A 27,234-nucleotide genomic window follows, 5' to 3' on the forward strand; every position below is an offset into this window, starting at 1 on the left:
AAAGAAAAGAAAAAGGGCTAAAATAGAAATTTTAAAAACTAAGGTAGTAAAGCAAGTCCAAATATATTAAAGATGACACCAAACTTCCTAATTGAAAGACTGTCAGATTGGATTTTAAAATCTGGCTTAATGCTATTTACAAGAGACATGACAAATATTGAACAGAAAAGTTAAAAGGGAAAGTATGAAAAAACACAGCCAAGCATGGACGGGAAGAGAGCCGGGGCCCCTCTGAATATCAGAGCAGAATTTCATTGAGAAAGCACGAACAGGAAGGGGAGGGCCACAGCCTAGTGACCAAGTATTTAATTCACCACAAATATATGACACTTCTGAACTTTGTATGACTGCAAAATAAATAACAAAACAAACAAATAAATAACAAAACAAATAAATAAATAACTTTGCCATACATAAAATTTTGAAAGAGCCACAGCCATCAGCTGACAGGTACATACTATGTCCGCACTGCTCTATTAAAGCTTTGCTAGTATTATTAAAGTGCTATCATCATTCCCATTTCACAGATGGGGAAACTGTCCCCATACAGGAAGAGGTTACACCTGAGCCATGCCTTGGCATTTCCTGGGCTCCGCTCCCTCCTCATTGATCCCACACCTCACCTGGCGAACTTTTTTTCTTCCTCTGTTAGGCTGAGGGTGCTGTGATTTTACCCAAGGACCGAAGTCACTCTCAAAACAGATCTGGATGGACCCTGGTTTCAAATGAATCAAGAGGCCCCGTGGTACATCTGACCCCAGGTCAACCACTGTACACACACACACACACACACACACACACACACACACACACACACAGGGCCTTCTCTTGGACCAGCAGGGGTGCCAACACTCAGATCCCAGGTCCCACACTGGAGCTCTTTGAGGAAACTGCTGTCATTCTGGGCTATAGGAAGGCCTCTTTTCTGTGCCCCGTTTTTCCTTATCCTGGGGTTTCTTTCTGTGCCGAGGGCTTGAAATCCTGGCTTCCACAGCCTACAACTTTCTCTCATCAACCATATCAGGTCCCCTAGCTCATGAACCCCAGAACCAATCAGACCAATCAGAACCCTCAGACCAATCCCCAAATTAAAGAAGCAGATCTTGCTGCAGGACACAAAGGCTTTCACTCCCTTCCACCATTTGAGCTTCTGGGTAGAAACAGGTTCAAGTGCTGGCCAACCTGTGAAGCTCCCAGCATCCCCTCCACAATGACTCCCGTGGCTTCAGAGCAAACTCCTCACCGGGCAGGAGGCAGTCTTGCTGTGCTTCTGATCCCTTAGACCCCGTATCCTGCATGTGTAGTAAGAATGCCATCTTCGGGCTTCCCTGGTGGCGCAGTGGTTGAGAGCCCGCCTGCCGATGCAGGGGACACGGGTTCGTGCCCCGGTCCGGGAGGATCCCACGTGCTGCGGAGCGGCTGGGCCCGTGAGCCATGGCCGCTGAGCCTGCGCGTCCGGAGCCTGTGCTCCGTAACGGGAGAGGCCACAGCGGTAAGGGGCCCGCGTACTGCAAAAAAAAAAAAAAGAATGCCATCTTCTATTTATATAGGACTTAGCAGTTCCCAAAGCACACCCACAAATCCAGTCTTGTTTTTAATTGGTCTTGGCAACAATGCAATGAGGGAAGTACAAAGTAGGTCCAGTGTTATTATGATCCTCATTTTAGAGCGGGGAAAATCGAATCCTAGAAAGGAATAAAGGCTTGTCTGGGAACAGTCCGTGGGTGAATGAGAAGTTAAGGTTTTTGGAACTGAGCTTTCCTGACTAGATGTGCTGATCAAGCACATCTAGTGCTTGATTCGTGAAGGAGGTGTTTGGATTCTTAAGCAGCCTCCGAGTCAAAGAGCTCCGCCCCTCAGTTTCCTCATCTGTAAAATAAAGAGAGTAGTTATACATTCTAAAGACTGCTGTGAAAATTCAATGACAGAGTTCATATGATAGCATGACAGCTGTCATTAGTCACTGCCACTGTAGTAGATACCGGGGGTTGCTACCCAGATCACCACCCTCACTAGCCCCATTGAGAATGGGCCACAGCCGTAGAGGTCACCTCTCCCTTCCAAGGGAAATGACCGGTAAATGTGGGGACATAAAGGCTTGACTCCCTTCCCAGGGCCACCCTAGCTCCAGATTTTCTACGGGATGGGTGGAGGCCCGTGTGACTGCACTGCAGTTCAGCTTTTCTTTTGGCTTAGTTCCTTCTTTCTTCACACCATACAGGTGTGGGCTCTGAGTTAACTCCCCAGTAAATGCCTGCATGCTAATCTCCATTGCCCGCTAGATTCTGTGCACACATTCCGTCAGTCAGGCATGAACCACAAAGAGGAGTGAATTTGCAATGGAACCATCCACACAAAGTCCTCTTTCTGGAGTAGCAGAGAGGCTGGTCTGGCTTAGGTGTGCACCCTGTGTTCCTGCAACAGACCAAGACAGGCAGGCCCTCCTGAGATCCAAGTCCATGACCCTGGCCCCCAGCACTGGGATCCAGTCAGCCGGGGTAGCCTCTAGGTCTGGGACAACCCCAGTCTCTGGGCCATTCTGTTCTTGGGCATAGGCTTCTTTCCCCAATGATGCAATACTTTTGTAACAGACCACAGGTCAATTGCACTTTCCTGTTACCCACTAAGGAGTGGCTTGTAGCTCAGTCTCTCCAGGAATTCTGATGTACTGCAAGACTGTGGTTGAAATGCTTCTACCTTCCCCATGAAAGCCCCTGGTCTCAGAAAAGGAAGCATTCTCAGGTGACGAACGTGGGTCAGGGCTTCCCAGGGTCCAGCCACCCTGAGACATGAAACGAATGACAGAGATCCACATTAGCTCAGGTTGTTTTTCTTTGGGAGGGTGAGGAGGGCTAAGAGAACTACCGTCAGCTCCCCAACTCCTCCTCCCCCAGATAAGTGTACAATGTAAGAGGGGAAATGCAAATTGAAGAGTTGCTAGCCTTTCCCCCACTTCCAACCTGAATGCTACCCCAAGTCTCCTCTGTTGGAACTTCTGTAGCCCTCAGTTCTGCCAAAGTCCAGAGTCCTTGATGGGGTAGATGGACAAGAGTCTGGACGCCAGGGCCCCCATCACCCTGTAGGCTCCTCCCATTGTTTTTCCCCTTGAACTCTACATTTTGGCTCTGATGACTTATAATTGCCTGAAGTCCCCAGCAGTGCTTTCTCCCCCTTTGGGGCCTCTGTCCCATCCTCCGCCCTCACCTGTCCCATCTCCCTCCTGCGACCCCATCTCCAAGCCTGATCGGGGGGCGCCTGTCTGGAGGGAGCCACCAAACCCCGTGCTTCCTTTATCCATGCACACATCAGCCCGTGATGTCCTTTTCCTGGAGGTGTGAAGACTAAGTCCCAGAGAGGATGAGGACACGCCCGCCTCACTCACCTCTGTGCCCTCGGGTCTAAACGTAGCACCTGGTGGGGGCGGGTGGGGAGTGAATCTTCCTGGAGCAAATGTGCTTTAGGTTTTGATTGTTGGTTGGTGCTGCAGGGACCAGCCCACCTTGAACTAGCTGGCAGCTCTACCCCTTAGCTGCTGGGAAAGCACCGGGAAGTGCCCCTCTTCCTTCAGACACAGCTTGGACGGCACCAGGAGGATGCAGCTGGTTCTGACTCCTGTGCTGTGCCCGCTGCAGTGTGGCCGAGGACGGGGTGAGATGGCTGGAGCGAGAAAAGGAGGAGCAGCTCGCCAACAGGAGGCAGAGTGGCCGTCAGACAAACCTCGGATGGGAGCTTGTGGACCGGATGGACCGTGCAGATGGAGGAAATGATTCTTCCCGCCATCAACCTGTGCCTTCCTGGACTGTCCCTTCTGGAATTTCATGTTGATTGCGCAGTTTCCTTATGTGCTGTTCGTTGGCTTTTATGGGATTATTTAATTTAAGGCTTCGGTTGCAGGAGACAGGACACGCTTGAGCTAGCTTCGGCTGTAATGGGGAGTTTGTGAGACAGGACACAGCAGCAGGAAGTGCAGGATCTCGCGAGAGGTCCTGAGTGGGAACACGAAGGTATCTCATAACTAAGGTGTCTCATAAGTAAGGTTGTGAGACATGGACGCATCATCGTCTATCAGCTGAAGGCCACTGCCTCCTCACCTCTGCTCTCTCTCTGTCTGTCTGCTCCGTTCTTCTCTCCCGTCGACTCTGCTTCTCTCTCTGTACATCCGCCGAGAGCGGCCCCTTCTAGAGCTGATGGATTTCGAAGTCTTGGGTTTGAGAGCAGCTACACGTGGCCTGACCTCTCTGCTTTTTACTTCCTTATTCCTGGCTGTGGGTGAGTTTGAAGCAGTTGGCCTCACAGGTCCAATCAGTTATGGCCTGGGGACAGAGTCGGGAGGTGGAAGGTGACTGGTCCTGTGTGTAGGGGTGCAGATGACGGGGGTAGTTCCCAGAAGACGGGATCATGGGTTAAGCAGAGTCAGCATGTCTTGACCTTGACGGATGTGAACTTGTGTGTTTCAACGTGTGATCACTTATGCACGTTATGCCCGGGAGTCTTGTTTATCTGTAGCGATGTACGTGTGTGTGTGTGTCAGAGAGAGAGAGGCACCGTGTGCACACGTGGTGGCTTCCTATCCATTCTTTGATTTCATTTCTCCACGTGGCAGATCCTGTGCTATGGGTCAGGGACACAGCAGAGAACAAAGCAGACACAGTCCTTGCTGTGACCTGCCAGGGAGGCAGGTGTTGCATGGAGTATCACACAAATGAGTGTCTGAGCTGAGGTCTTCACGGAGAGGCTGGTAGACTAGTCAGCAGAGCGGGGGAGGGCGGGGCAGTTCCATGCAGGAGACAAGCAGTGCCAAGGTCCTGAGGTTGGGGGAAGGGTGAATTTGAGGAATCAAAAGCAGGCCTGTGTGGCTGCAGTTCAGAGGACAAGGGGGTTGTTTTGCAAGCTCAGCCCAGACCTGGTGGCGTAGACTCTTAGGGACGCTGTAAGGGCTTTAGGGTTTGTCTAAGACCATGGGAAACGGCTCGAGGGTTTACAGTCCTCAGAATTGCAAAACCGATGCCATCTCTTTTCACAACTCAAGTTCAGTGTGGTGGCCTCATGTCCCTAGAACCGCAGGAACCAGGTCGCCCCCTGGGTGTTGCTCTCCTGGCTGCAGTGGAGGGATTTCCCCCCCCCCAATTCTTAGTCTTCCCACGGCACCAGGGGCCCTGCCTTGAGCCCGACTAGTGGCCCAGACTTCTGTTTCCACGTTATGGCTTCCCTTTAGGACCTTGGGATCTCTCCTGCCAGGAGACCTCACCTGCGACCATCTGAATCCAAGATAGGGGTTCTAATGACATCCAGCCTCACTATCTCATTCCCCACATCCCACCCTGCTGCCCTCTTCCTTGTGCAGGGGGCTGGCCCAAGGCAGGTCAGTCACTGCCACTGGGGTTCTTTAGAAGCACCCCGACCTCCACGGCCAAGGGGCGCCAGCCACCAGGACTCCCCCAAATTCCCCAATGCCAGCTCTTCCCACAGCTTCCCGTCTTCCACCTCTGGGACATTCGGCTCCAGGCTTCGGCTCTGGGTGCACAAGGCCAGGCTCTGATCCCTCAGAGCTTTGCAGATTTGCAGGCGTGCTGGCAGGTCTGGAGAGGAGAGTTCTGGAGTTGGGCCGGGCTCTGGGGGATTAGAGGTGCCCACAAGTGGTCCTCCCATCCTGGATGTGCCCCGTGTCAGGGAAGCCCCAGCCTCTGCTCTGATCCACATGCCATCCCCGGGCCCCGATCGACAGCCCAGTTTACCGTCTCCTTACTGACCCCAGGCCAGACCCCTGGTTCCCCAGGGAAGACATCAGACCCGTAGCCTGCGAGACTATAGCTCATGCTTAAATGATGCTTCCTGTGTCCTGAGCACGTTTATTAGCTCAGTCCTCACGACCCCTCTGCAAGGGGGGCCATAGTCTTACCCTCATTTTCCAGGCGTTCCCAGAATCCCACAGATACAGTTCGTGAGGCCAGGGATCTGAACCTCCGGGCACCAGAGCCCGTCTCCCTGAGCGGCCCTCCTGATGTAATAACAGACACGCACCACTCCAGGTTGCCCCAAGGCCCAACTTTCCAGGTTTACAAAATTGAGTTCCTGATTCTTTAGCAAGAAAACATTTCTCTACAAAAGCTGCTTCAAAAATTCCCAGCCCCAGCTCAGAGGTCCTGGCGTTCTAGGTGGTGAGGCCGGGCTGCAGAGAGCAGGAAGTGAGGCCATGTGGGAAGTCCCTGTGGTTAGGGCACCAGGATGGGGCCCTGCCCCGCTCCAGTGCCCTGCACCTCCTGGCCTGGCTTCAGACCCCATGGGCTGAGCCAAGAAATGAGCCTGGGCCTCAGAGACTGTGTGAGGGGATAGTGAACTGCTCCTCCCAGACCCCTCTGGAGAGGGTCCTGAATGATGGACACTTACTCAAGCGACTGGCCTGTCCTTCCCTGACAGAGGCTCCGAGGTGGCAGGATCAGGATGGGGGCAGCCACCAGACTGGCGCCCCTTCACCTGCGCCCTACGGCACTGCCTACAGCAGGGCCCTGCTTCCATGCGCACAATTTATAAAGCATTCTAGTCTGCCCATTATTCCTTCTTCCAGCCAGCCCCTCCCCTGGGGCAGGGCAGGGAGTGACTGCTTCCTCTGCAGTTATCAGAATGAGGGCCTGGAGAACGAAAGGGGCGCATCCAGAGTCAGGCAGCTGCAGACCTGGGGATGAGACCCAGGACTTGGAGCCTGGCCGGAAGACCCTACCACCGTTCCCATGCATCCACCTGGGTGGTTTTAGAGATTCCTGAGTTGTCTGCTCCCTGCTGGCAGGGTCCAGGGCCTGAAGCTAGCAAGCAGCTCAGTTCTGAATGGCAAAGAGGAAGAGGGGGTTGAGAACACAGAATCTTCCAGAGAAGGTGGGGAGAGAGTATCTGACCTCGAAGACGGCATCATGCCAGGGTTGGGCCTGGGGCCCGAGGGTAACTGGAGGAGGAGACGCATACACTCTGCTCCCTAAGCCAAGCCCCAGCCACATGGGCCACAATCCAACCACGATGATCCTACCCAAGGGCCTTCGTGCTTGTGGTCTCTCCACCTGGAACATTCTTCCTCTTCCTTAATCATTCAGGTCTCAGCTCAAATATCACCTCAGAGAGACTTCCCCTGACCACTTTCCCTAAAATCGCACCCACCCCATGTCCCCGGAAAACCTCACGTTTCTTCTTTCCCCTCTAGCACTTACTGTCATATGAAGTTAGTTTGTTTACTTGTTTCTTGTCCGCCTTCCCCATTAGAACGTCAGGGACCTTCTGTGGCTTTCCCTCGAGGCCCAGAAAAGCACCTGGCACACAGGGTTAAGTCCGCCCACGTTGTCTGGATGAAGGCGTGCATGCAGGCGCCGGCTGACGGTCCTTGGGTTTGGGTGGGCACAGCTCCACTAAGCCTGCTCAGCCCCTCCCACGTGACCTCCAGTTTTATGCAGGTGAGAACCAGTTTGACTTCTGTTAGCCTGAGTCACCTTTCCGGAAGCTGGGCTTGCCCACCTCCTTGCGGTGGCCAGCCCTGTGTGGGTATGTGGGAAGGCAGGCTGGGGCTTCTCCTCTCATCCTCCTCAGGGAATCAAGAAGGAGGGAGCAGCTCTGCCCTGGGAGGTGCTGGTGGCACAGGTGGGGCCTGGTCGCTCCTCCCTTCCTGTGCTAGCGCTCAATCTGGACCCAGAGGCCGGAAGACCTTGGAACACCTCGTCTTCTACCAGGCCCTCCCCATGGGTTTAGGTAAGTTCCTTCCACTCCTATTTTTCCATCTGAAACACGGGAATGAAAAGTATTTGCCAAATGCTCTCAGACACTGAGCTTCAAGGGGAATGTCCAGGGCATGGAGCTCCAGGCTTGTCTGGGAGACCTGGCCACTGTACAGACAACAGCCTCCATGGAGAGACCATGCATATGCTCTGAGGCAGGGGCTGAGAGCCCCGTGCGTGCTGGGTGAGCAGGTGAACCGAGGAAGCATGCCTGCTGTGCAAAAAATCTTGAAGCCCTTGGAGTCACTTGGTCATTTCCCACTGTTGATAGAGATGTGGAAAATTGGAGAAATGTTTCTGTAAAAAAAGAGAAAGAACAGTGTGAGCTAAATGAGAAATACTAATAGAATCTGGTCCTCAACCATAGATCTGAGGGGTAATAGGGAAGGGTAGGGACTGTGGAGAACTAGGGGTTGTCACTAGTCAGTTCCACCCAGTTCCAGGCAGGTTTTTCCATGAGAATGCAGGCCCAAGTGGCCAGAATTTCTCATTTTTCTTCTTTTTTTTTTCCCCCGCACCATGCGGCATGTGGGATCTTAGTTCCCCAACCAGAGATGGGACCTGCGCCCGCTGCAGAGGAAGTGCAGAGTCTTAACCACTGGACCGCCAGGGAAGTCCCCAAACTTCTCATTTTTCAAAAAGAATCAGATATTCTGATTTTGTGATGTGTAGCATTCTGATTAAATAAAACAATAAAGTGAGAAAATAAAATATTTAATCTACGAGCTACAGGCTTGCAACCTCTGGTTAAGTAAGATACATGAGGGGCAGAGAAAAGATCTTAAGGTTGGTGGTCTGAAGGTCCAGTTTTTAATTCTAAGTTGGCCTCTAATGGGTAAATTATTTCTCCTACCTGGGTCTCACTTTCCTCAATGTCAAGAGGAGGCTGACAAACTCGGGGTTTCAAGGACTCAGTAATAACTAATACTTCCACAGTGCTTACTACAAGCTGGTCATTCTGCTGAACTATTTACATGGTTTACTTCATTTAATTCTCACAATAACCATATGAGGAAAGACTATTATGGTTCACATTTTCGGAAGAGGAAACTGGGGCATAGAAGGTTAAATAATTTACCAAAGGCCAGACAGCCAGTATAAGCGGAGGAGCTGGGCTCGACTGCAGACAGTCTGTCTCCAAACCACTGGATATGCCTTAGGGGTATGGAGACCAAATGAGATCAGAAAGCGAGAAGTGCATTGTAAACCACAGCAGTGATTCCAGGAGCAGCAAACCTTCGCCCTTCCCCCAGTGGGTGTAACAAGTCTCCAGTGGGGTGCGTTAAACTGTTAACCCATGGTCGTACGTATTTTTCAAATGTGTAAGGGAAGATGCAACTCTCAGAGCCAGACAGGGATATCCTGTGAAGGATCACTATACTTATAAAAGGTTCATTCCAAACTATTTTAAGCTGGCACATAGTAGGTGCTAAATAAAGTGTATAACTTGAACTGGATTGAATTCAGGAGACAATTGCATTTAAGTCCAGTGAAGACGCCATGTCTCCTTGGAGGAGGAACACATTCTCCATCTAACGCCAGGAACGTGGGTGGTACCACTGATGCCAACCAGAGAACGGGGATCTGAGAAGAGAGAACCCAGTGAGATTCATGGTTTGACAGAAGAGCTGGGAAAGTGAGGACAGAGACAGGATGAAGATGGAACCACCCTGTGTGTATTCTGCATTACCCTGGACAAGCCATTTACCTCACTGGACCTCTGTTTCCTCTCTACACTGCTGACTTTATAGCTAATGTGTGTGAAGAAGGGGGAGGAGGTGAAGAAGTGACAATGAAAAGGTAAATCCTTTCTACGACCTAAGTTTGAAAACAATTTTAAGCTACTGAATGTTGACCATATCTTGATTACATAGTTGAGGGAAATTAAATATGAATGGCTTAATTAAAAATTAACTTGATTAGAATGAGGGTGATTCATTAATATTATATCGGCTATAGTCTCTGTCCTTGAGTGGAAGACTTACTAAGGTTTGGGGGTCCTCTGGTGTGCTTTGCCTATATGTCTATTCATCTAATAAAATGGACAACATCTCTTCTACTAGGCTAATTGGCAAGGTACAATGATTGATAGTTAATTGTGCCTGCAATTTGCAGCACTAGCCACAAGATGGTGCCGGTACCTTCTAAGGGTTTGTATGATAAGGCAATCATCTGTTTTTCAGGCACAGAAAGGGGTTTCTGTGCCTGGAAAACAGAGGGGTTTCCTACGATGCAGGGCTTTCAGTATAAAAACCAAGAAAATCCTGGAAAAACTAGGGCAATTGGCCACCCTAGTCCATAACAAGGTAGAGAGGTTTCTCTTTAACCTATGTAAGGTCTTAGAATCATCTTTTCTTTACTAGCAAAAAACCTCCTAAAATTTCCAAACAGTTATAGAATAAATCATTGCTCTATAAGTTGTGAGTTCAAACCAAAAGGAACAGCACAAGAACAAATATAATTCTTGTTCCTGTGCAATGAAGCAGAGAAGAAAAAAATGTCACCTGCCTCTCTGGCAGGACTGCAGTGTAGGAAGAACTGGGTTAAAATCCTGGCTCAGCCAGGACCTGGGGCAAGTGATTTAATCTTTCTGAGCCTCGATATTTCTTATTCTACAAAATGAGTATAAGTATATCCCCATCTTGAGACTGGGGGTACATATACCTGCCTTGCACAGCTATATGAGGACTAAATAAGATCTGTATGAGAGCGTAGGACACAGAGGCCGAAACACTGCAGGCAAGAAACAGGGTAGTCCCCTCCCCCAAGTTCCTGTCCTTCCCCTTCTCCTCCTGCCTGCGGAGAAGCTGCCTTACAAAGCTAATCAATCATCAGAGCCCAGAAGGCAAGAGTAAACACGTACCTTGGAAAAACATAAGATAACTAGGTAAATAATGGCTTTCAATGCAGATCCATATCAAACCCAGAAACTGCTGGAACAAAGATCATCTTGGAAAACTCTGAACCTCAGAAGGGATTCACAGTGAGTTTACCATTTACATCTGGGAGGAGAGCAAGGTCTTGTAAAGCAGCAATCACAGTTGGCTTTACACACAGTCTCCTGACGTTTACCAGCCAGGACAGGCAACTCGGTCATTCTGATGGCTGCAGCTTGGTGGGCAGAGATGCCCAGGAGAACACCTGTCTCCAAACCTGACCTGCTGCTGTAGGGAGCTTCTAATAAACTAACAGATTTGGTTAAAATAGACTTGGCTGCCTGGCAGGGCAGGGTAGGTGGAGATGGACAAAGAGAAGATAGCAGATTATACTATGGGGGCTTGTATTTCTCATCCTTTCTCCTCCTCTTTGTATTAATACATTTACTCATCTCTTGGAGAGAGTAACGGGAGCCTTTGTGCCATTATCTTAGTAAAAATGTACAACGTTTGGACAGTAGCACTGCCTGTATTGTGTGGTATGTGCTGTAACACTCAGGCATTCAGTAATTGGCTGAAGATTCTGAATATGAGATTTAGCCATTGCAATGTAAGGTGCACACCTGTCCACCCAAGCCTGTTGCTTAAGTGTTTCCCAAGGACGCCTGGATGACAGCAAATGCAGCTCCAGGCGGCACAGCTGGAAATGGACCAAGATTCATTGATGGTTCCTGATAAATGGGATTTATTGGTAGGGATTGTTTCTTGGGAGGGGGATGGGAACTGTGGGGTGAGCCATTTGGGCTGAGGAGGAGGAAATTTGGAGTTGGGAAAAGTGGGGACAATTTCTGTCTAGAAAGACGAAAGAGCACTCAAATCTCCCTGTCCCCTCAGGATGCTGGAGCCAGGAAGAGCCCCCGTCTCTTCCCAACTTCGCAGTCAGTGATGTGGGTGGCTTGAAATCATCCGTGGTGGGCGTATCTGCACCAGAGAAAGTGGCACATGCTACAAGTCAGAACTCCTTTTGGAGATCCCACTGTCAACATCCACTGCCAAGATCAGGGTTACACCACTGCCCTGCTTTCAGGTTCAATCACCCCAAAACTTCGTCCAAGTCTAATCCATCTGGCCGCTGTTCCCAGGATGGTCTTAATAAAACAAATATGACAGTGTCACCCTCTGATTCAATTTTCTTCTAGATGAATTCCCTGCTCCTTGAAGTGGAATTAAAGGCCCCTCCTTCCCTGGTCCCTGCTCAACTTGTTAATCACATCTTTGGGCAGACTCGCGGGGGTGGGGGAAGATGCAGTTTGTATTTTATCTCCCACTGAGTAGGAAGGGCCCACCCCCACCCCCACCAGACAACTCAGGTTTGGGCTGGGACCCTGGAGCATGAAAAGTGAACGGAAATGGATTTCCCGAAGCCCAGTTCTGATTCATCTCAAGCCCTGTTTGGGTGAAGTCACCTGGGGCTACCGCACTCCTTGGCCTCCGTGCCCACAGGAAGCAAAAGTGAATTACCTCTGGGTACATACAACATTATCCAGAGCCTCTAATCGTCCCCACAGTTTTTGCTACACAGTGTCCAGCAGTTAATGAGGCGTACACAAGACAATGTGTGTACCAGAGAAAAACAGACAATAGAAAGAGACCCAGTGGGGGTTCAAATAATGGAGTCAACAGGGGCAGCCTTTGTAAGAACCCTGCACGAATAATAGGATCAAGGGTGTAAAGGACAAGATTGCAACTTCGGGCAGAGAACTAGAAACTCTACAAAAAAGGAAGCAGATGGAAATCCTAGAACTGAAAGATGCCATTAACTGAAATTGAGAAAGAGCTTGCATGTATTGAACACTTCCTATGTGGGGGCAGACTGCACCGGACACTTTACTGACATCGACAATGAAGGTTCACCCACGTGGTCTCCATGGAGCCTGTCTCGTGTCACTCCTAGGACCCGGACTTAGCCTGGCTGTCCTGTTTCCCTTTAAGTGGGCCTTTGTCATTTCTGTTGTCACAGGTGTCTAGCAGGGCAGGGCTCGGCACGTAGCAGGCGCCAGTATAACTGTGATGCCTGGTGCCCGGGGAAAGCACAGGGTGCTGATTGGGAAGCCGAGTTCACTCCATGACGCGGTCATTAACCGTAATTCGGGAAGCAGGGTGAAGAGTGAGTACTAGAAGGGAGAGTACGTTTAGTCAGAGATGTCCCGTGGGTGGGACATCACAGGGACACCGACTGATTTGGTGAGACGGGGCCAAGGGTGGAATTGTGGCCAGAAGCGTGAGGAAAGGGAGGGCGATTCCCCTCCCCATTTACTTCCTCCTTTGCCCCCTCCCGTTCCCCCCCCCCGCCCACCGCGCCACAGGAGTGAATCGCTCCCCTTTGGAGTCAAGCAGGCTTGCTGGGCACGTTGCCAGGGATCAGGGCATTGTGACTGTCCCCTCCCACTTTACCTGGGGTGATGAATCAGACATCATGGCTCCCTATTGTCTGAGAAGCTCCTACGTGCCAAGGTCGGTGCTAAGTACATCACGTACGATGTCTCCATCCTCAAAGCAACCCGAGACAAGGCTTCCTTCTATTATTAGCCCCATCTAATGGATAACGAAACTGAGACTTGGAGAGCTCTGCCACGTTGTCTGGGTGGCCCAGCTCGTAATTGACACAGGAGGATGCAGCCCGAAGTCGGCCTGACTACATAGCCTGGCCCCAGGGACTCCCGCCCGCATGTCCAGAAAGACTAGTCAGGCCACAGAAGGAAAAGGTTACAGATCTAGGAGATGGGGTTGGGGCGAACCCAACCTCTGCCCTCAGGGAGAAACCTGTCTCTTAGAATTTGGGCCGGGAACGGAGGAGCGTTTACCCAGGCACTGCAGTGTGGGCAGGACCTTGACCCCTTGGTCTCACCTTGGCAAGTCACTGCTCTTCTTCAATATGTAAGGACAATTTTTTTTTTTTTTTTGCCGTGCCGCATGGCATACGGGATCTTAGTTTCCTGACCAGGGATCGAACCCGTGCCCCCTGGAGCGGAAGCACAGAGCCCTAAACACTGGACTGACAGGGAATTCCCTTTAAGGACAATTTTTGAGTGACGCTGATTTAACAATCGAGGAGTATTTCAGAAGTAGCCTAAGAAAGACAAGTAGGAGAGAACTTATCCTGGGAGGTGGCAAGCTGCCTTCTTCCCTTACAGCAGGTGTGATGACCAAGGGATGCACCCGATGATTCATAAGTGTTCCAGAAATTATAAACCCCAATTCAGCAAATACTGGAAGTGGCAAATAACCAAGTGGGTTCATACACATCGCCTCCTTTAGCCAACCCCCACAAAACAAACAAAAACCATCAACCCCCCAACACCGCCCTCAAAGGTAGACGTTATTTCTTACATGTGTTTCAAAGGTGAGTAGGAGCCCTCAAGGTCGCATAGCTTGTCAGAACAGAGCAGGGGATGTGCCTACGTGCCTTTTTGTCCTACTCAGGGACGTGACAATTTTTGCAGAAATGTTTCATTTGCTCTGGAAGAGGAGCTCATTAAAGATATGAGAAATTCATTCGCAAACTTCCTCTTAAAAAAATTTTTTTATCGAGGTATAATTGACATATTACATTATGTGATTTTCAGATGTACAACATAGTTATACAATTATTTTTTTGCTTGTGGTGAGAACTTTTAAGATCCACTCTCTTAGTAACTTTCAAATATGCAGTGTACCCTACCTCTCTGACAGATTTTACCCTCATTTGGACACAGCCTCTGATTGGTTGGTTGAAAATAAAGTCAGACTCCTCAAGATCTGCTGCTGTAACAGGAGACCCCTGGGTGGGAGTCAGGAGACCTGGATTTCTGGCTACACCTTTGCCATGGATGAGCTGTGTGACCTTGGGCAGGTGCCCTCCCCTCTCTGGGTCTTTCTGGGTCTTCTTCAGAAACAGTGCTGGAGTGAGGTAGGATGATGCCGGGTGCCCATCCAGTTCTCAAAGGCTACAGTCTGCGCTTCTGCACTAGCGTTACGTTCTCCTACCATTTACATAATGTAGGACCCGCTTCACTTCTTTTCTGTCCATAAACAGGAATATACTTTCTTTTTTCCTAACTGTCTAGAATGCAGTGAGAAAGGAAGTTAATGTTTCTTAGCGTCCCCACTATGAGCCAGAACTTTGGCCTTCCAACCAACCTTCCTTCCTCCCTTCTGTCCCTGTAACTATGAGAATGACATAATCAACTTCTTCTCTCAATGAGGAGAGAGAAGCAGAGCCCCAAAGAAGTGACTTGTTCCAGGTCATACAGGTGACAAACGGCAAGTGCTAGAGGTAGATTTTGGATTCATTTCCGTCCCCTGCTGAGTTCACCCCATTTTCCCGGGACCATAACTTCAAAGACGTCGATAACAGGAATAGGGTTGGTTTCCAAGCCCCTCTCAGGAAGTTTACTCTAAAGCAGGAGGCAGCAAACTTCAGGCCAAATCCAGCCACCACCTGTTTTTTGTAAATAAAGTTGTATTGGAACACAGTTAAATTAGCTTGTTGGTTTACAGATTGGACAAGGCTGCTTTTCAGCTACGACAGCCAAGTTGGGTAATAATGACGTGCAGCCCCGCAAATTCTAAAATGTTTGCTATTTGGTCCTTGACAGAATGTTTGCCAGCCCCTGGTCCAGAGTCCAGCAAGGCTGTCCCGCTTTCAAAGAACACAAAGTGACCTGAGTCTGTCACGTGTGCTGGGAGCCCTACCACTTGACTTCTTAGGAAAGGGGCATATTTCTCCTCAAATCTGTTTTTTTTCAAAGTCTCAGGATACCTGTCGGGCCTACGAGGGGCTTTGGTTTTCAGTGTGCTCTCCTTCCCAGGACCTCGGTGAAGGGGAAAATAAAAATCTCAATTCTGGGGAAATTGCACAGAGGAAAAGGGGAGGGAATGGGTTACAACATCCCATTGCGACACTCAGCAGGGCTGAAAGTGACAACAGCAAGGTTTCTCGTTTTGAAAATGTGAGGGCGTTTCCGTTTCTCACAGTGGGACAGGGTGGCCGCAGCCTGGTCTGGGTGAGGGACTATTTTCTTTATAAGCAGCTCCTTTGGGTCTGAAATGGCAGTCTCCCATTGCCTTGTGGTCACAGGATGGAAGTCTGCAGGTGTCGCCACGGTTACCTAATCTCTCTCCTCCTTTTCCTGTTCCATTCAGAGACAGCCTGTTACCCCCTGGGAGACAGACCCTGCGAGATGCAAACCTTCAGGTAAGGCCGCCCCAGAGGAGGTGGGGCTGGACGGGTTGAAAATGGAGACAGAACAGAGCTGTCTGTGACCGCCAGGCTCCAGGAGGTTTGGGCTGGAAAGGGATGCTTATTATTCAAGAAAGAGGCTGCCACCTCCGTGGTCTTCAGGACTTGTATTTCAAAAGATCCCAATCGTGCAAAGCTTGGCTGGAGGCCTGGCCGACTTTCCCAGAGACCCTGGCAACTTGGTGACAGGCAAGTGCCCAGAAGCCGTGCTGGGGTTTGGGCCTGGCAGAGCATGCCGGGCAAAGGGGCAGAGAGGGGCGCTGTGGGCAGGGCACAGCCCAGAGTTCCAGACTGATTGTTAACAGTGCCTATCTGTGTTGATACTTCAGAGGGTCCTGCTCCCCTGGGACCTCAGTCTCCCCATCTGTGACATGGGGTTAATGCTAGCCCAGCCTGCGTTACAGGGTTGATGTGAAGGTCAAATGCACGGATAACAGCGTGACGATGTTTTGTGAGCAGTAAAGTGCCTGGAAACGATTACGATTGTTAAAAATTGGATCAGGGACTTTGTGAGGTGTCATCATCCCTGGCTGTCAGAATAGCAGGCTGTGATGCTGATAAAATCAGACCACTGTCTGAGCGTGGCCTCTGGGCCATGATGTCCCAGGACATGTCGGGGTGATCTCACCCTCCAACTCTGAGAGGCCACAGGCTGGGACTCTGTGTGCCTGTGTGTGTTCCAGAGAAGTTCCTCCCCCAGGGGGGTCTGCCTCTGTCTCCTCCCATAGGCTGGGAGCTCCAGGAGATGCTCCAGGGATGTTTATTCCCTTCAGATGGGATTCAGCTCATCCAGGAGCTAAGAATACTCACCAAAGGTCAAATGCTCACTCGTGCCAGGAAGTTTACAGTTTGCCTGACCCCCTCTCATTGGGCTCAGGGGCTCCTGACAGACACCTGCTGAGGTGGGTGTTGCTAGCCCCCTTTCACAGGTGAGGAGATGAAGCACAGGTCCAAGTCATGCTGGTGGCAGGGAGTGGAGGGTCCGCGTCGCGGCTGGGGCTCTGTTTACTGCATCTCACCGCTGCAAGCCCTGCTCTCAGCCGGAGAGGTCCTTCACCAAGAAGAAAAAAACTGGAAGCCAGAAACAGGCCATGGGCTGAGCTGGAGGGGGAGCTGACTTGTCCCTGGGGACAGCAAACCCTGCCAGAGCCAGAACAGGCCACTGGCCAATAGAGGACAGGCTCTGAGGACAGACCTCCACGGTCTAAGGCTTGGAGGGAGTTAGCCGCGAGAGGCTCTGACCCTCGAAACTTCTAACCCTGTGCCATGGGGGCCACCAGTCTTGGATGACTCTTAAAATTTACATTTAAATTCTTAAAAAGAGAAGAAGATAAAAAATCCAGATCCTTGGTATCACTACGTTTCAAGAGCTCAATAGCTGCATGCGGCTGGTGGCTACCATATTGGATGGTGCAGACATAGAACATTTCTGCACCCAGGAAGTTCTGTTGACGGTGTTACCCTAGAGCCTGCTTTGCTGAAGTAGAAGGTGGCCGCCCTGGGAATCTGAGGATGAGGAGAAAGGCAAGCAGAGGGGTAGAATGCAGGTGCACGGCTCACCAGCTGTGGGAGTTGGGCCTCTTTTGGTTTTTTTTTCATATTCGAGATATATTTCTTATTTAAAATAGTTTTAAGTTGTTATTTATTTTATTTTTTGTTGAATATTTTATTTTATTTTTAAAATTTTCGTTGGAGTAGAGCTGCTTTACAATGTTGTGTTAGTGTCAGGCGTACAGCACAGTGAATCAGTTATACACGTACGTGTATCCACTCTTTTAACCAGTGTTGAGCTCGGTCTCCACATCCACGATATGGGTGTGTTAAATGGTACACCCCAGGCGGAAAGGTGGGCACAGATTCAGCGGAGTCTGGGGAACCACAGGAAGGGGTTCTCCACTACAGCGAGGCTCTTCTGCTTTTCAGAATCTGGGATTTCACCCAGAAGACCTTCTACCTGAGAAATAACCAGCTAGTTGCTGGATACTTGCAAGGAGCAAATACTAAATTGGAAGGTGAGTGGTCGCGAGGAAAGCCAACGGGATGTGGGCACCGGTCACATTGCTTGGCTTCTGCAGCACTGTGGGCCAACCTGGGGAACTTCAGGTGTGATGTTCTAAACCCTGCCGGTTCTTTGTGGCCGAGTTTGAAGCTAGAGAGGCCTGGCCACTGAAGGACACGTACAAGGACAGCCTCGAGAAGGCAGAGATGGGCGGAGTCTAGGTTGGGAGCCAGCACCTACGGGCACCATGGTCCCAGGGCCACACCTGGGGAGGGGGGTAGGGCCCAGAAGGCAAGATCAGCCCTTTCCTTCCTCGGGTGCCTAGGAAGCCCCCGTGTTCCTGTGGGATCAAACTCTCACTCCCACCCAGAAGTCATACACCATCAACCAGGCTGGGTTATGTCCCTTAATCATAGGCACCACATTGAGTCATGTTCCAGATCCGTGTCAGAGTGGATGAACTTGAACAGGTTTCACCCACTCTGTTCCTCAGTTTCCCCTTTCGTACGAGAAGTGCAGTTGGGTGATAGGATGTGGGTTTCTTTCAGCACCAGCCCTTTAGGATGTTTTCACGTCCCCGTTGGCCGGCTTGGTGTCGTAGGATGGCGTCATCCCCATCCCCTTGTTCTCTGTCCCCTTCTCACTCTTAAAGGGTGTGAGACCCACCTTTCCTGTCCTTTTGGTACTTCTCCTCATGAGGACTCTAAACACGGAGAGGCTGAGATGTTCACTCCCTCACGAGGGCACGGAGACCACCGAGGGGAAGGGGCGGGTTCAGAGTCACCCAGGCTTCTGTGGACCAAGCCCCGGGGCCCCCCTCATGACCTCGTGTGCTGTTTTCCCTGCCCGTGGGCAGTACACCCAGTTGACCTAGAGCGCAGGGGTCCTGGGGAGGGAGGGAAGGATAGAGATCCTGGAGCAGACCCTAGGTGCCTTGGACCTTGAGGAGTAGCTAGCCAGTGTGCTTGGTTTGATCTTCTGTTTGGATGCAGACCAGGAAGGGGGGGCCTCTCTGTCCTTCTGACCTTGGGGTTTTACTTGAGGGGCTGGAAGAATCCCCAGGGAGAGTTCAGCCTGCTGTGTCTTTGTCATCTGTGCCTCCTCTTCTCTACAACCTGAACTTCCCCTTTGCTCTTCCCCAGAGAAGATAGATGTGGTGCCCATTGAGCCCCATGCTATGTTCCTGGGGGTCCACGGAGGGAAGCTGTGCCTGGCCTGTGTCAAGTCTGGTAATGAGGTCAAGCTCGGCTTGGAGGTAAGGACCCGTCTCAGATTAACGACCACCTCAGACTCGGTGGCTTAAAACAAGCACAGTGTGTTCTTTGTCATGATTCTGTGGGTTGACTAGGATCAGCTGGGCAGCCCTGTGCCACACGGTCTAGCTGGGGTCCCTCCTCCGGCCACGTTCAATAGGGAACTTGGCTCATCCTCCAGGCCCTCTTCCCACGGGGTCTCCCTGAGTTCAGCTGCCAGCTTGAGCCTCCGTATAACATGAGTGCTGGCTTCCAAGAGGGATTACTCCAAAAAGACAAGCCTCAATGTGCAAACGCTTATTAAACTTTTGCTTGTATCATACCACTAATGTCCCATGAACCAAAGCCAGTCGCGTGGCTAAGCCTAGCCTCAACGAGGGAGGGGACTCCCTGGGTGTGGACACCAGGAGGCATGGCTCCTTTCGGGACCTCAATCTCCGTATGCTGCTTTCTTGCCCAAGGGTCCCCAACCCGCATGGACTTGCCCTCTTTCAGTAAAGCCAACCTTTGGGACCATTCTCTTCCAACCCTTATCTACTCAAACCCATGAGCTGGCATCCCATACAAGACCCTGTACTCCCGTGCAATATTTCTTATTTTTGCGGGGTGGGGTGGGGCGGGGGGGTGGCATGCCGTGCGGCTTGCAGGATCTCAGTTCCCGGACCTGGGATTGAACCGGAGCCATGGCCGTGAAAGCCTGGAATCCTAACCATGAGGGCACCAGGGAAATCCCCTGTGCAATATCAATGGGCTACCGGCCCTGGGAAAAGAGGGCTTTGTATCAGGGGATTGGTGGACCAAATCTTAACTCAGATTGTGAGTGGCCGTAGCTATGGCACTGTCCCTTCTGTCCCCTAGTGGACAGGCACTTTATCGGAGCGGGGCTGCCTGCTCCGTGTGGAATAGGAGTGACCACGGTAATGTGTGTAACGTCTCGCACGGACTGCAATACCCTGCCCACCTTCTCCACTGCCCCCTCTCTTGGAGGTGCAAACACGACAGGCCACCAGCCTCCACAGGCCTTGGCCTCTGCTAATGCTGCCCTGTGTTTCCCAAACATATTGGCCGAGGGCTGGAGTGACCAGATTTCCCCAAATCAAGGTGTAACGGTGGGACAGCCTCCTTGTGTCACAAGACCCGGGACACTGGGTGTCCGGGCCAGCATTTGTCCCCGGGCAATCACGGGGCCAGGCCCTGGGGGGCTGGGGCGCAAGGGCCTCTCTGCTCCTTGCCCTCACCTCCTCCTCCCTTGGCCTCCAGCCGGTGAACATCACTGACCTCAGCACGAGCAAGGAGGAGGACAAGCGCTTCGCGTTCATCCGCTCTGACAGCGGGCCCACCACCAGCTTCGAGTCGGCCGCCTGCCCCGGCTGGTTCCTCTGTACCGCGCTGGAGACCGACCAGCCCGTGGGCCTCACCAATAAGCCTCAAGATGCTGTCCAGGTCACCAAGTTCTACTTCCAGCAGGACCAGTAGGGGTGGTGCCTCTCCCTCCCTCCCGGGGGCAGTACTCAGCGGGGCAGCCTTGGCCGGGGGGGGGCCCTCGGAAGGAGGTACGAGAGCCCTGGCAACAGCCTCCTCTACTTTCCCAGCCTCCACAAGGCCTCCGCCCGGTCTTTCTAAAGTGCAGATGGAATCACAGCCCGCTGGAAGCCCTTAGGGTCGCCTGTGCCTTCAGGGTAAAGTCCAGGCCCCCTGGCCAGCCCCAGCTCCATCCTCCTCCCTCACCTCATTTCCAGGCCCCAGACCCCACAGGCCACTCGCTGACCTCCCCCCAAGGGGCTCCCATTCCTCTTTTTGCAAACTGATACTGCTCCAGGGGCAAGATTTTTAGGCTCTGTGGCAAAATGGAAAATAAGCGCTTCCTGGTTTTTTTTTTTTTTTTTTTTTTTTTTTTTTTTTTTTAATTAAGCCAGGTTTGAGAGAGAGTTCTTTATTTGGAGATGATGTCCTTTCTGGAAGGGGGTGGAAGATTAAAATATCTCCTTGTTTAGGAAATGATGGTGAAAGGAGGTGATAGCTTTTCCTCTTTGTCTTTCTTGTTTTTGTGATGCCCCGACCTGTAACAATGAAAAGTTAGTGGACTAGGTTGGTCCCCTAGTTTTTCTCTTTCTGGAATGTTCCTAGAAGTCTAGACCCCACCCCGGCCCAGGCCCTGAGCGCCCTGTCCACTGCAGACCTCCTGCAGCTGCCTGCAGTGCTGTCCCCTTCCCTGCCCTCCCATCAAAATCTCCCAGCTCCCAAGACACAGCACGGATGTGGCTTCTCCGGACCTCCCTGGAGGAATGAATCGCTCCTTGACCATTTTAGCACTTCCGACACCCTGAGACTTGTTTGGAAAATGTTGTGCCTCTGTCTGTCTCCCCACCATCCTGTGAGTCCCTGAGAACAGGGACCTTGAACATCCCCGCCCCCCCCCGCCATGTCTTAGGTCTCTGCAGGGCCAAGCACATGGCCTGGCCCTCAGTAGGCACCCTCAGTGAATGTGCGTTGTTTGTGTTGAGTGGAAAGTTTCCTACTCCCTGTGACTTGAGCTTTGTTTTACAATAAAACCTTGAAAACTTGAAAACTCATCTCCTTTGCTGGCTGTGTCCATGGCCTTGCCGGGCTTGGGGCAAAGAGAACTGGAAAATGGGGGCGGGGTGGAGTGTCCAGTGACAGGTCTTTCAAACCCCGGGGGCCAGGCCTGGGTGTCTCTCCTCTGAGTCCTTTCCTCCCTGGGCCTCTCTCTCCTCGAATAACAGGAGAGCAAATCTCTCTGCCAGGAAGTTGTGCAGCGCCATCGTGCACAATAGTCTCCAACTGGAAACAACCCAAACCCCCAGCCCAGAAGAATGAACACGTAAACCGTGTACGTTTGTACATACAAGGTAACGCTCGACAGCAAAGAGAATGGATAAACCACAGCTGGCTGCAGCCACAAGACGGATGAATGTTACAAACATCTTGTGGGCTTCAAGAATCCCCAAAGCATGCATAGAGCACGATTCCAGTTGCATACAGTTCAAAACAGGCAGATGGCACAGTCGTGGGGAGAGAGGCAGAGACGCAGAGAGCAGCAAGGATGTGCCCTGCCTGAAAGCCGGGCGGTGGCCGGAGGGGCCAGGCAGCATTCTATCTCTTGGCATGGGCGTGGTTAGGCGATTTTCTGTATGTATGTTATATTCCCAGTTTTGAAACGTCTAAAAATAAAAAGCCTTGCCCCCTCCCCGCATCCTGGGATGTGAGGGAAGGGGGCACCTGGGAAATGGTGAAATTAACAGGTGGAATGTTGGATGTGGCCCCACGAGATGGGAATGCAGGACTGTTAAGAATGACAGTTTATCAAACAGCCCTCGGCTAAATAGAGTCAGGCCAGCGAGGGGCGCTGTCCCTTCCTGGGATTCTGCTGACTTCTGGGCTGGGTCCCGGGAGCCCTAGAGTCAGACCCCGCTGGGCCCAGAGCCTGCTGTGTGATTTTGGCCAAGTCACCTCCCTTTCCTAAGCCAGGTCCCTCCTTGTCCCAGGAAGAGTGCTGACTTGGATTGGAGTTTTCCAGACAGAGCTCCTGGGATGCCTCTCTGAGGTCCCTGGAAGCAAAGCCCATGAAAGGGAAGTGGAGAGGCCAGGCTCCAGCCCTAGCGCTCAGCTCCCACCCAGCCCTCTGCTTCCCGAACTGGACTTCCCTGCAGGGCTTTATTTGAAGAGATGTCGTAGCTACAAACAAACAAAACTGAGCAGGTTGGAAGGCAACTGACTGGGAATTCCCTGGCAGTCCAGTGGTTAGGACACCGTGCTCTCACTGCCAAGGGCTCCGGGTTCGATCCCTGGTCAGGGGACTAAAATCCCATAAGCCATGTGGCACGGCTAAAAAAAAAAAAAAGAGCAAGTGACTGGAGAACATCTTTAAGATCTCGCCTAGATCCCAGATCCTAAGACGGCAATGAGGTCGCCCCACCCCTCAGCTTTCTCTTCCTCGTGTGTAAAACAGAAGGAGCCACCTGCTCCGTGGGGACAACACACGATGAAGTGAGACAATATGAGCGAAACGCTGTGTGTGATAACAGTGTGAGTGTGGCCGATATATTTTCAGTCTTGGTAAAAGGAGGACGGTCAAGGCAGAAAACCCTCCCAGGCTTCATGGGGCCAATCGCAGCTGACATTTGTGAGGCTCCATGGACATGCTCCCCTCATGAAACAGGAGGTGAAGCCCAAGGCTCAGACACCATGCGATTTGCTTAAGCAGCCAGCTGCAGGCTAGCAACGGGCAAGGCAGTCACACAGCCCTGCAGGCACGTGAGCCCCGGAACTCTGGAGCCACTTCCCGGCTCTCCTGTTTGCAGCTGTGCTTGCTCATGGATGAGTTAGTTAAAGTCTTGGAGTCTCAGTTTTCCTACCTCCGATGCAGAAATCAGCCGATGCAAAGGGCTGAGTTATTTAATCTTGGCAACAACTTTCTGTGGTCGGTAGGAATGTTCTGATTACTAGTCTTAGTTCTGCAGGAATCGGTGCTCAAAGGAATCTGTGTTAAAGCCCTGTTGATCAAAAGGTGGTCCACGGCACAGCAGCAGCCTCATCTGGGAGTTAAAATGCAGAACCCCAGGCCTCACGCCAGACTTAGTGACTTAAGGTCTTCCTCCCAACCAGGTGATTGGATGCGTCTTAAAGTCTGAGCAGCTCTGCTTTAAAGGGAAGCGCTCATACCATGTATAAGCTCTGGCATTTTTGTTAAACCGACTCTTGTAATTACAAACCCAAACCACGTCCTTGCTATCCCTCCCAGTAGCTCCCTGACGGTACCGAAAACTCCCCTCTTAACATCTCCTCACTTTGGCTTGAAATGTTCTTTAAGAGAGGAAAAGCTTTAAGCTGCCCTCATGTTGCTAGAACATCACCTCCCCACACGCAGAGCTTTCATAGGTTTTGTTCCGTGGTGTATCCCAAGTACCCAGCTTGGAAGATACTGGGTGCTCCATAAATATTTGGTGAATAAATAAATTGGCCACTGACATCTCAGTAGGGATTAACGTATTTCATTGGTAGAAAATTTAAGCAGAGACAAGGGCCCAGCCACTCCGCGGCACGTGGGATCTTCCTGGACCGGGGCACGAACCCGCATCCCCTGCATCGGAAGGCGGTCTCTCAACCACTGCACCACCAGGGAAGCCCCAGGGGAAGTTTTAAAGGAAACCTAGAGAAAGGGAAAAGTCTCAGTCTAAGAGGCTTGAGGTATTTGGAGACTGAGCGAGGAACAAGATCTGACCACCAGGTGGCAGCAGCACACACAAACTCTACTGGGTGATGCTTTCCGGGAGGTACATCACAGCAGGGGTCCGTCCAGAGGCTACACAGTAGCAGGTCCCTGCTTAGAAGGAGAGGAGGACAAGGGGACTTGGGGGAGGGGAGCTCCTGTGTGTAGGCGATGTCACTCAGTAGCACAGCAGGAATCTCTGGGTCAGAGAGCTCCAAAGATCAGCAGAGGACATGCGGGGAGCCAGGGTGGGTCTGTTCTGGGAAGGCCCCATAGGCTCCTTCTTGGTTACAATCCCTCTTTTCTTTGATACTCCTCAATCTTGACGGGGGAGAGGTATGGGACAAGAAAGGGAATAATACAGTTTTGGATAGAGAAGTGAATAATAAACTCGAGGAACTCAGTTTTAGGGGGATTTGGTTTCAGTAGAAGAAGGTTTTCTATTTTCTTAGTCTTGTTAAGACACTTTGAGCTTAATTTGTGTGTGGGGGGGGACATAGATTGTGCTATAACTGAAGGTGTTAAATCGGGGCAAAATTCTTGCAGATCTTGGGGAAACCAAATAACTTTGTGTTTTCTCTTCACATAACGATGAAATCCCTAAGTCATAATGGCAGATCTCAACATGCTTGATATTATTAAACCCAGCTCTCGGAAAAGTTTGGAGAGATAGTGAAATACCCTATTTCTTTTTCTTTTTTTTTTTTTTTGCAGTATGCGGGCCTCTCACCGCTGTGGCCTCTCCCATTGCGGAGCACAGGCTCCGGACGCGCAGGTTCAGCAGCCATGGCTCACGGGCCCAGCCGCTCCGCGGCATGTGGGATCTTCCCGGACCGGGGCACGAACCCATGTCCCCCTGCATCGGAGGCGGACTCTCAACCGCTGTGCCACCAGGGAAGGCCTACCCTGTTTCTGTTGGGGTTCTTAGCCTGAGAAAACTTAGAGAGATGTTCAACTTTCAAATGAAAATGTTGCCTCTGGTTCTACTGCGGTTACCCAGACTGGGTGGGTTAAAAACGCAGTTCAAGAAATGTCCACCAGGGGTCAGCATTTTCTCGAAGATAGTCCGATTATTCTCTTGTTTGGGGAAAAATCTTAGTTTTGGGAAAGATCTTGGGAAGACAAATAACTATTTCAGTTTATGCTCTCAGGGGTGAAGATTTAGTCTTTCAAAGATTCCCTAAGAAAAACCTGGTTTTTCACTCCAGGGAAAGTTTATTCTCATTCCCCTGTCAATTGAGCTGTAGTTTAGTCCTGATTTGGGCTATTTACACGTAGGAGTCTGAGCCCTGACAAGCTCCCAGCAAATGTTGTCTTTATGCATGTCTATTCTCCAAAGGGTGTGACCTGAGAGATTCTAAGGGTCTTCTTACACCTGCTTGAAAGCCAACTTACTGTGGTCCTGTTTCCAGCTGAGGACCGCTTACCTGGATGATTGATTGACATGTGGAATTAACCCCCCCCACCCCCGCCCGCACCTCCACCCGGGAAAGAACACACACCCACCTTGCCGGAACTCAACACGGGAACCCCTGCGGCATGTCTGCAAGGGAGACGTGCACTTTTTCATGTTGGAGGGTGGCGGCTGGAGCTCTCCATAACAGATAAACAAAAAAGCCAAGACCTCATTACCATGAGGAGTCGATCCATAGAGTGAAGAGCCCGTGCCAGCATCCTCTCCCCAGGGAAAGTCCACACAGAGTCAGATGACTCGGAAAATTTGACTTGAAGTCAGAGCGGAGGAATGATCTTGGTGGCCAGTGAACTCAGACAGCTGCCCCTGTTACTCCACCTCCACTCTGAGGGTCTCCCTGCAAAGGGAGGGGAGTTCTACGTCCTGAAGTCAGGCATCCCCTTCCATGGGCCGTGATGGAGTCACTGCCACTTTCTTCTCTCTCCTTGGCAGCATTCCTTATGAGTCATGGATGTTTTCTTTCCTTGCGTCACAGGCCATGTGGCCGGAGCGCGAGGACGGGGGACAGGTAGGCAGGGGCTAGATCCCGCTGGGCTTGGCTAGTGATGGCTAGTATTATAGTCTGTCCTAAGGCAGGAACAGGCTTTGGAAACTCTGAATCCCATACCCCTCCACCACCTTGTGCCCTAATTCGGAGTGCCCACTCTCTTTCTCTGCACCAACTAACTCCTACTCAACTTTCAAATCCAGGCTCCTGGGCAACTTTTTCCATGAAGGCATTGAGGACCATCCGTGCGAGCCCTCATTAAGCCCACTTTCTTGAAACTTCCACTAGGACCTGTGGTCCAGAACCCTGATTTGCGTAATACTGATGAGGTCTTTCCAGGTGGGCATGCTTTAGCCGTCCCCTGTATAACCTAAGGTAGGGACTAAGTGTTTTGCATTTTGCAACCCCCAGAGCACCTGGCCACTTACCTGAAACTGATTATAGGTTTCTCCCCTGTCCGGAAGTAGAGCGTTCCCGTGAGACCTTTCATAAGCCTGAATGGCATAAAGTGAGGAAGAAATTAGCTTAGGACGCATCTTGCTAACAGATGCACAAAATAAATCGAGATAAAGCACAGATGGTCACAGACACAGTTCAAAGCTATGGGGCCTTGATGCTGAGTATAGTTCCCAGGGAAGGAGCTCAGGGGTGCTTAGGTGCTATTCCTGCTTCTGGAGTGTGTGCTGCCTCTGTAACGGCTGGCTTCAAAACAAACGCTGGTGCTATTTTTGCTTTTCTCCTTTTTTTGTGAAAGCGAAAATCCTCTTTGGATTCCATTGGTGAAAACGGGTGCTAAGTAAGTCTTTTGTACAAGAGAAGTGGTGTAATGCAAACTTTTGAAAAGCGGGGAATACCTGTAAAACTTATTGCAAATATATTC

The 27,234-nt window shown here is 51.1% G+C and overlaps 1 protein-coding gene across 2 annotated transcripts; it reads left to right on the forward strand.

The window, feature by feature from the left end:
- Positions 1–15,621: 15,621 nt before the first annotated feature.
- Positions 15,622–21,732, forward strand: LOC131765475 (interleukin-1 receptor antagonist protein). 2 transcript variants are annotated; one of them, XM_067006894.1, is made up of 5 exons: positions 15,622–15,675; positions 15,815–15,866; positions 17,835–17,923; positions 19,053–19,165; positions 20,424–21,732. In XM_067006894.1, exons 2-5 carry the CDS (start codon positions 15,853–15,855, stop codon positions 20,637–20,639), a joined length of 432 nt encoding a protein of 143 aa, XP_066862995.1. In that variant the 5' UTR covers positions 15,622–15,675; positions 15,815–15,852; the 3' UTR covers positions 20,640–21,732. The 2 variants fall into 2 exon arrangements, with proteins under 2 accessions (XP_066862995.1, XP_058935095.1); XM_059079112.2 differs by lacking the exon at positions 15,622–15,675 and having other exon boundaries at positions 15,690–15,866.
- Positions 21,733–27,234: the final 5,502 nt, after the last annotated feature.

The sequence above is a fragment of the Kogia breviceps genome, chromosome 11, assembly GCF_026419965.1.
Source record: "Kogia breviceps isolate mKogBre1 chromosome 11, mKogBre1 haplotype 1, whole genome shotgun sequence".
Taxonomy (NCBI): Eukaryota; Metazoa; Chordata; class Mammalia; order Artiodactyla; family Physeteridae; genus Kogia; species Kogia breviceps.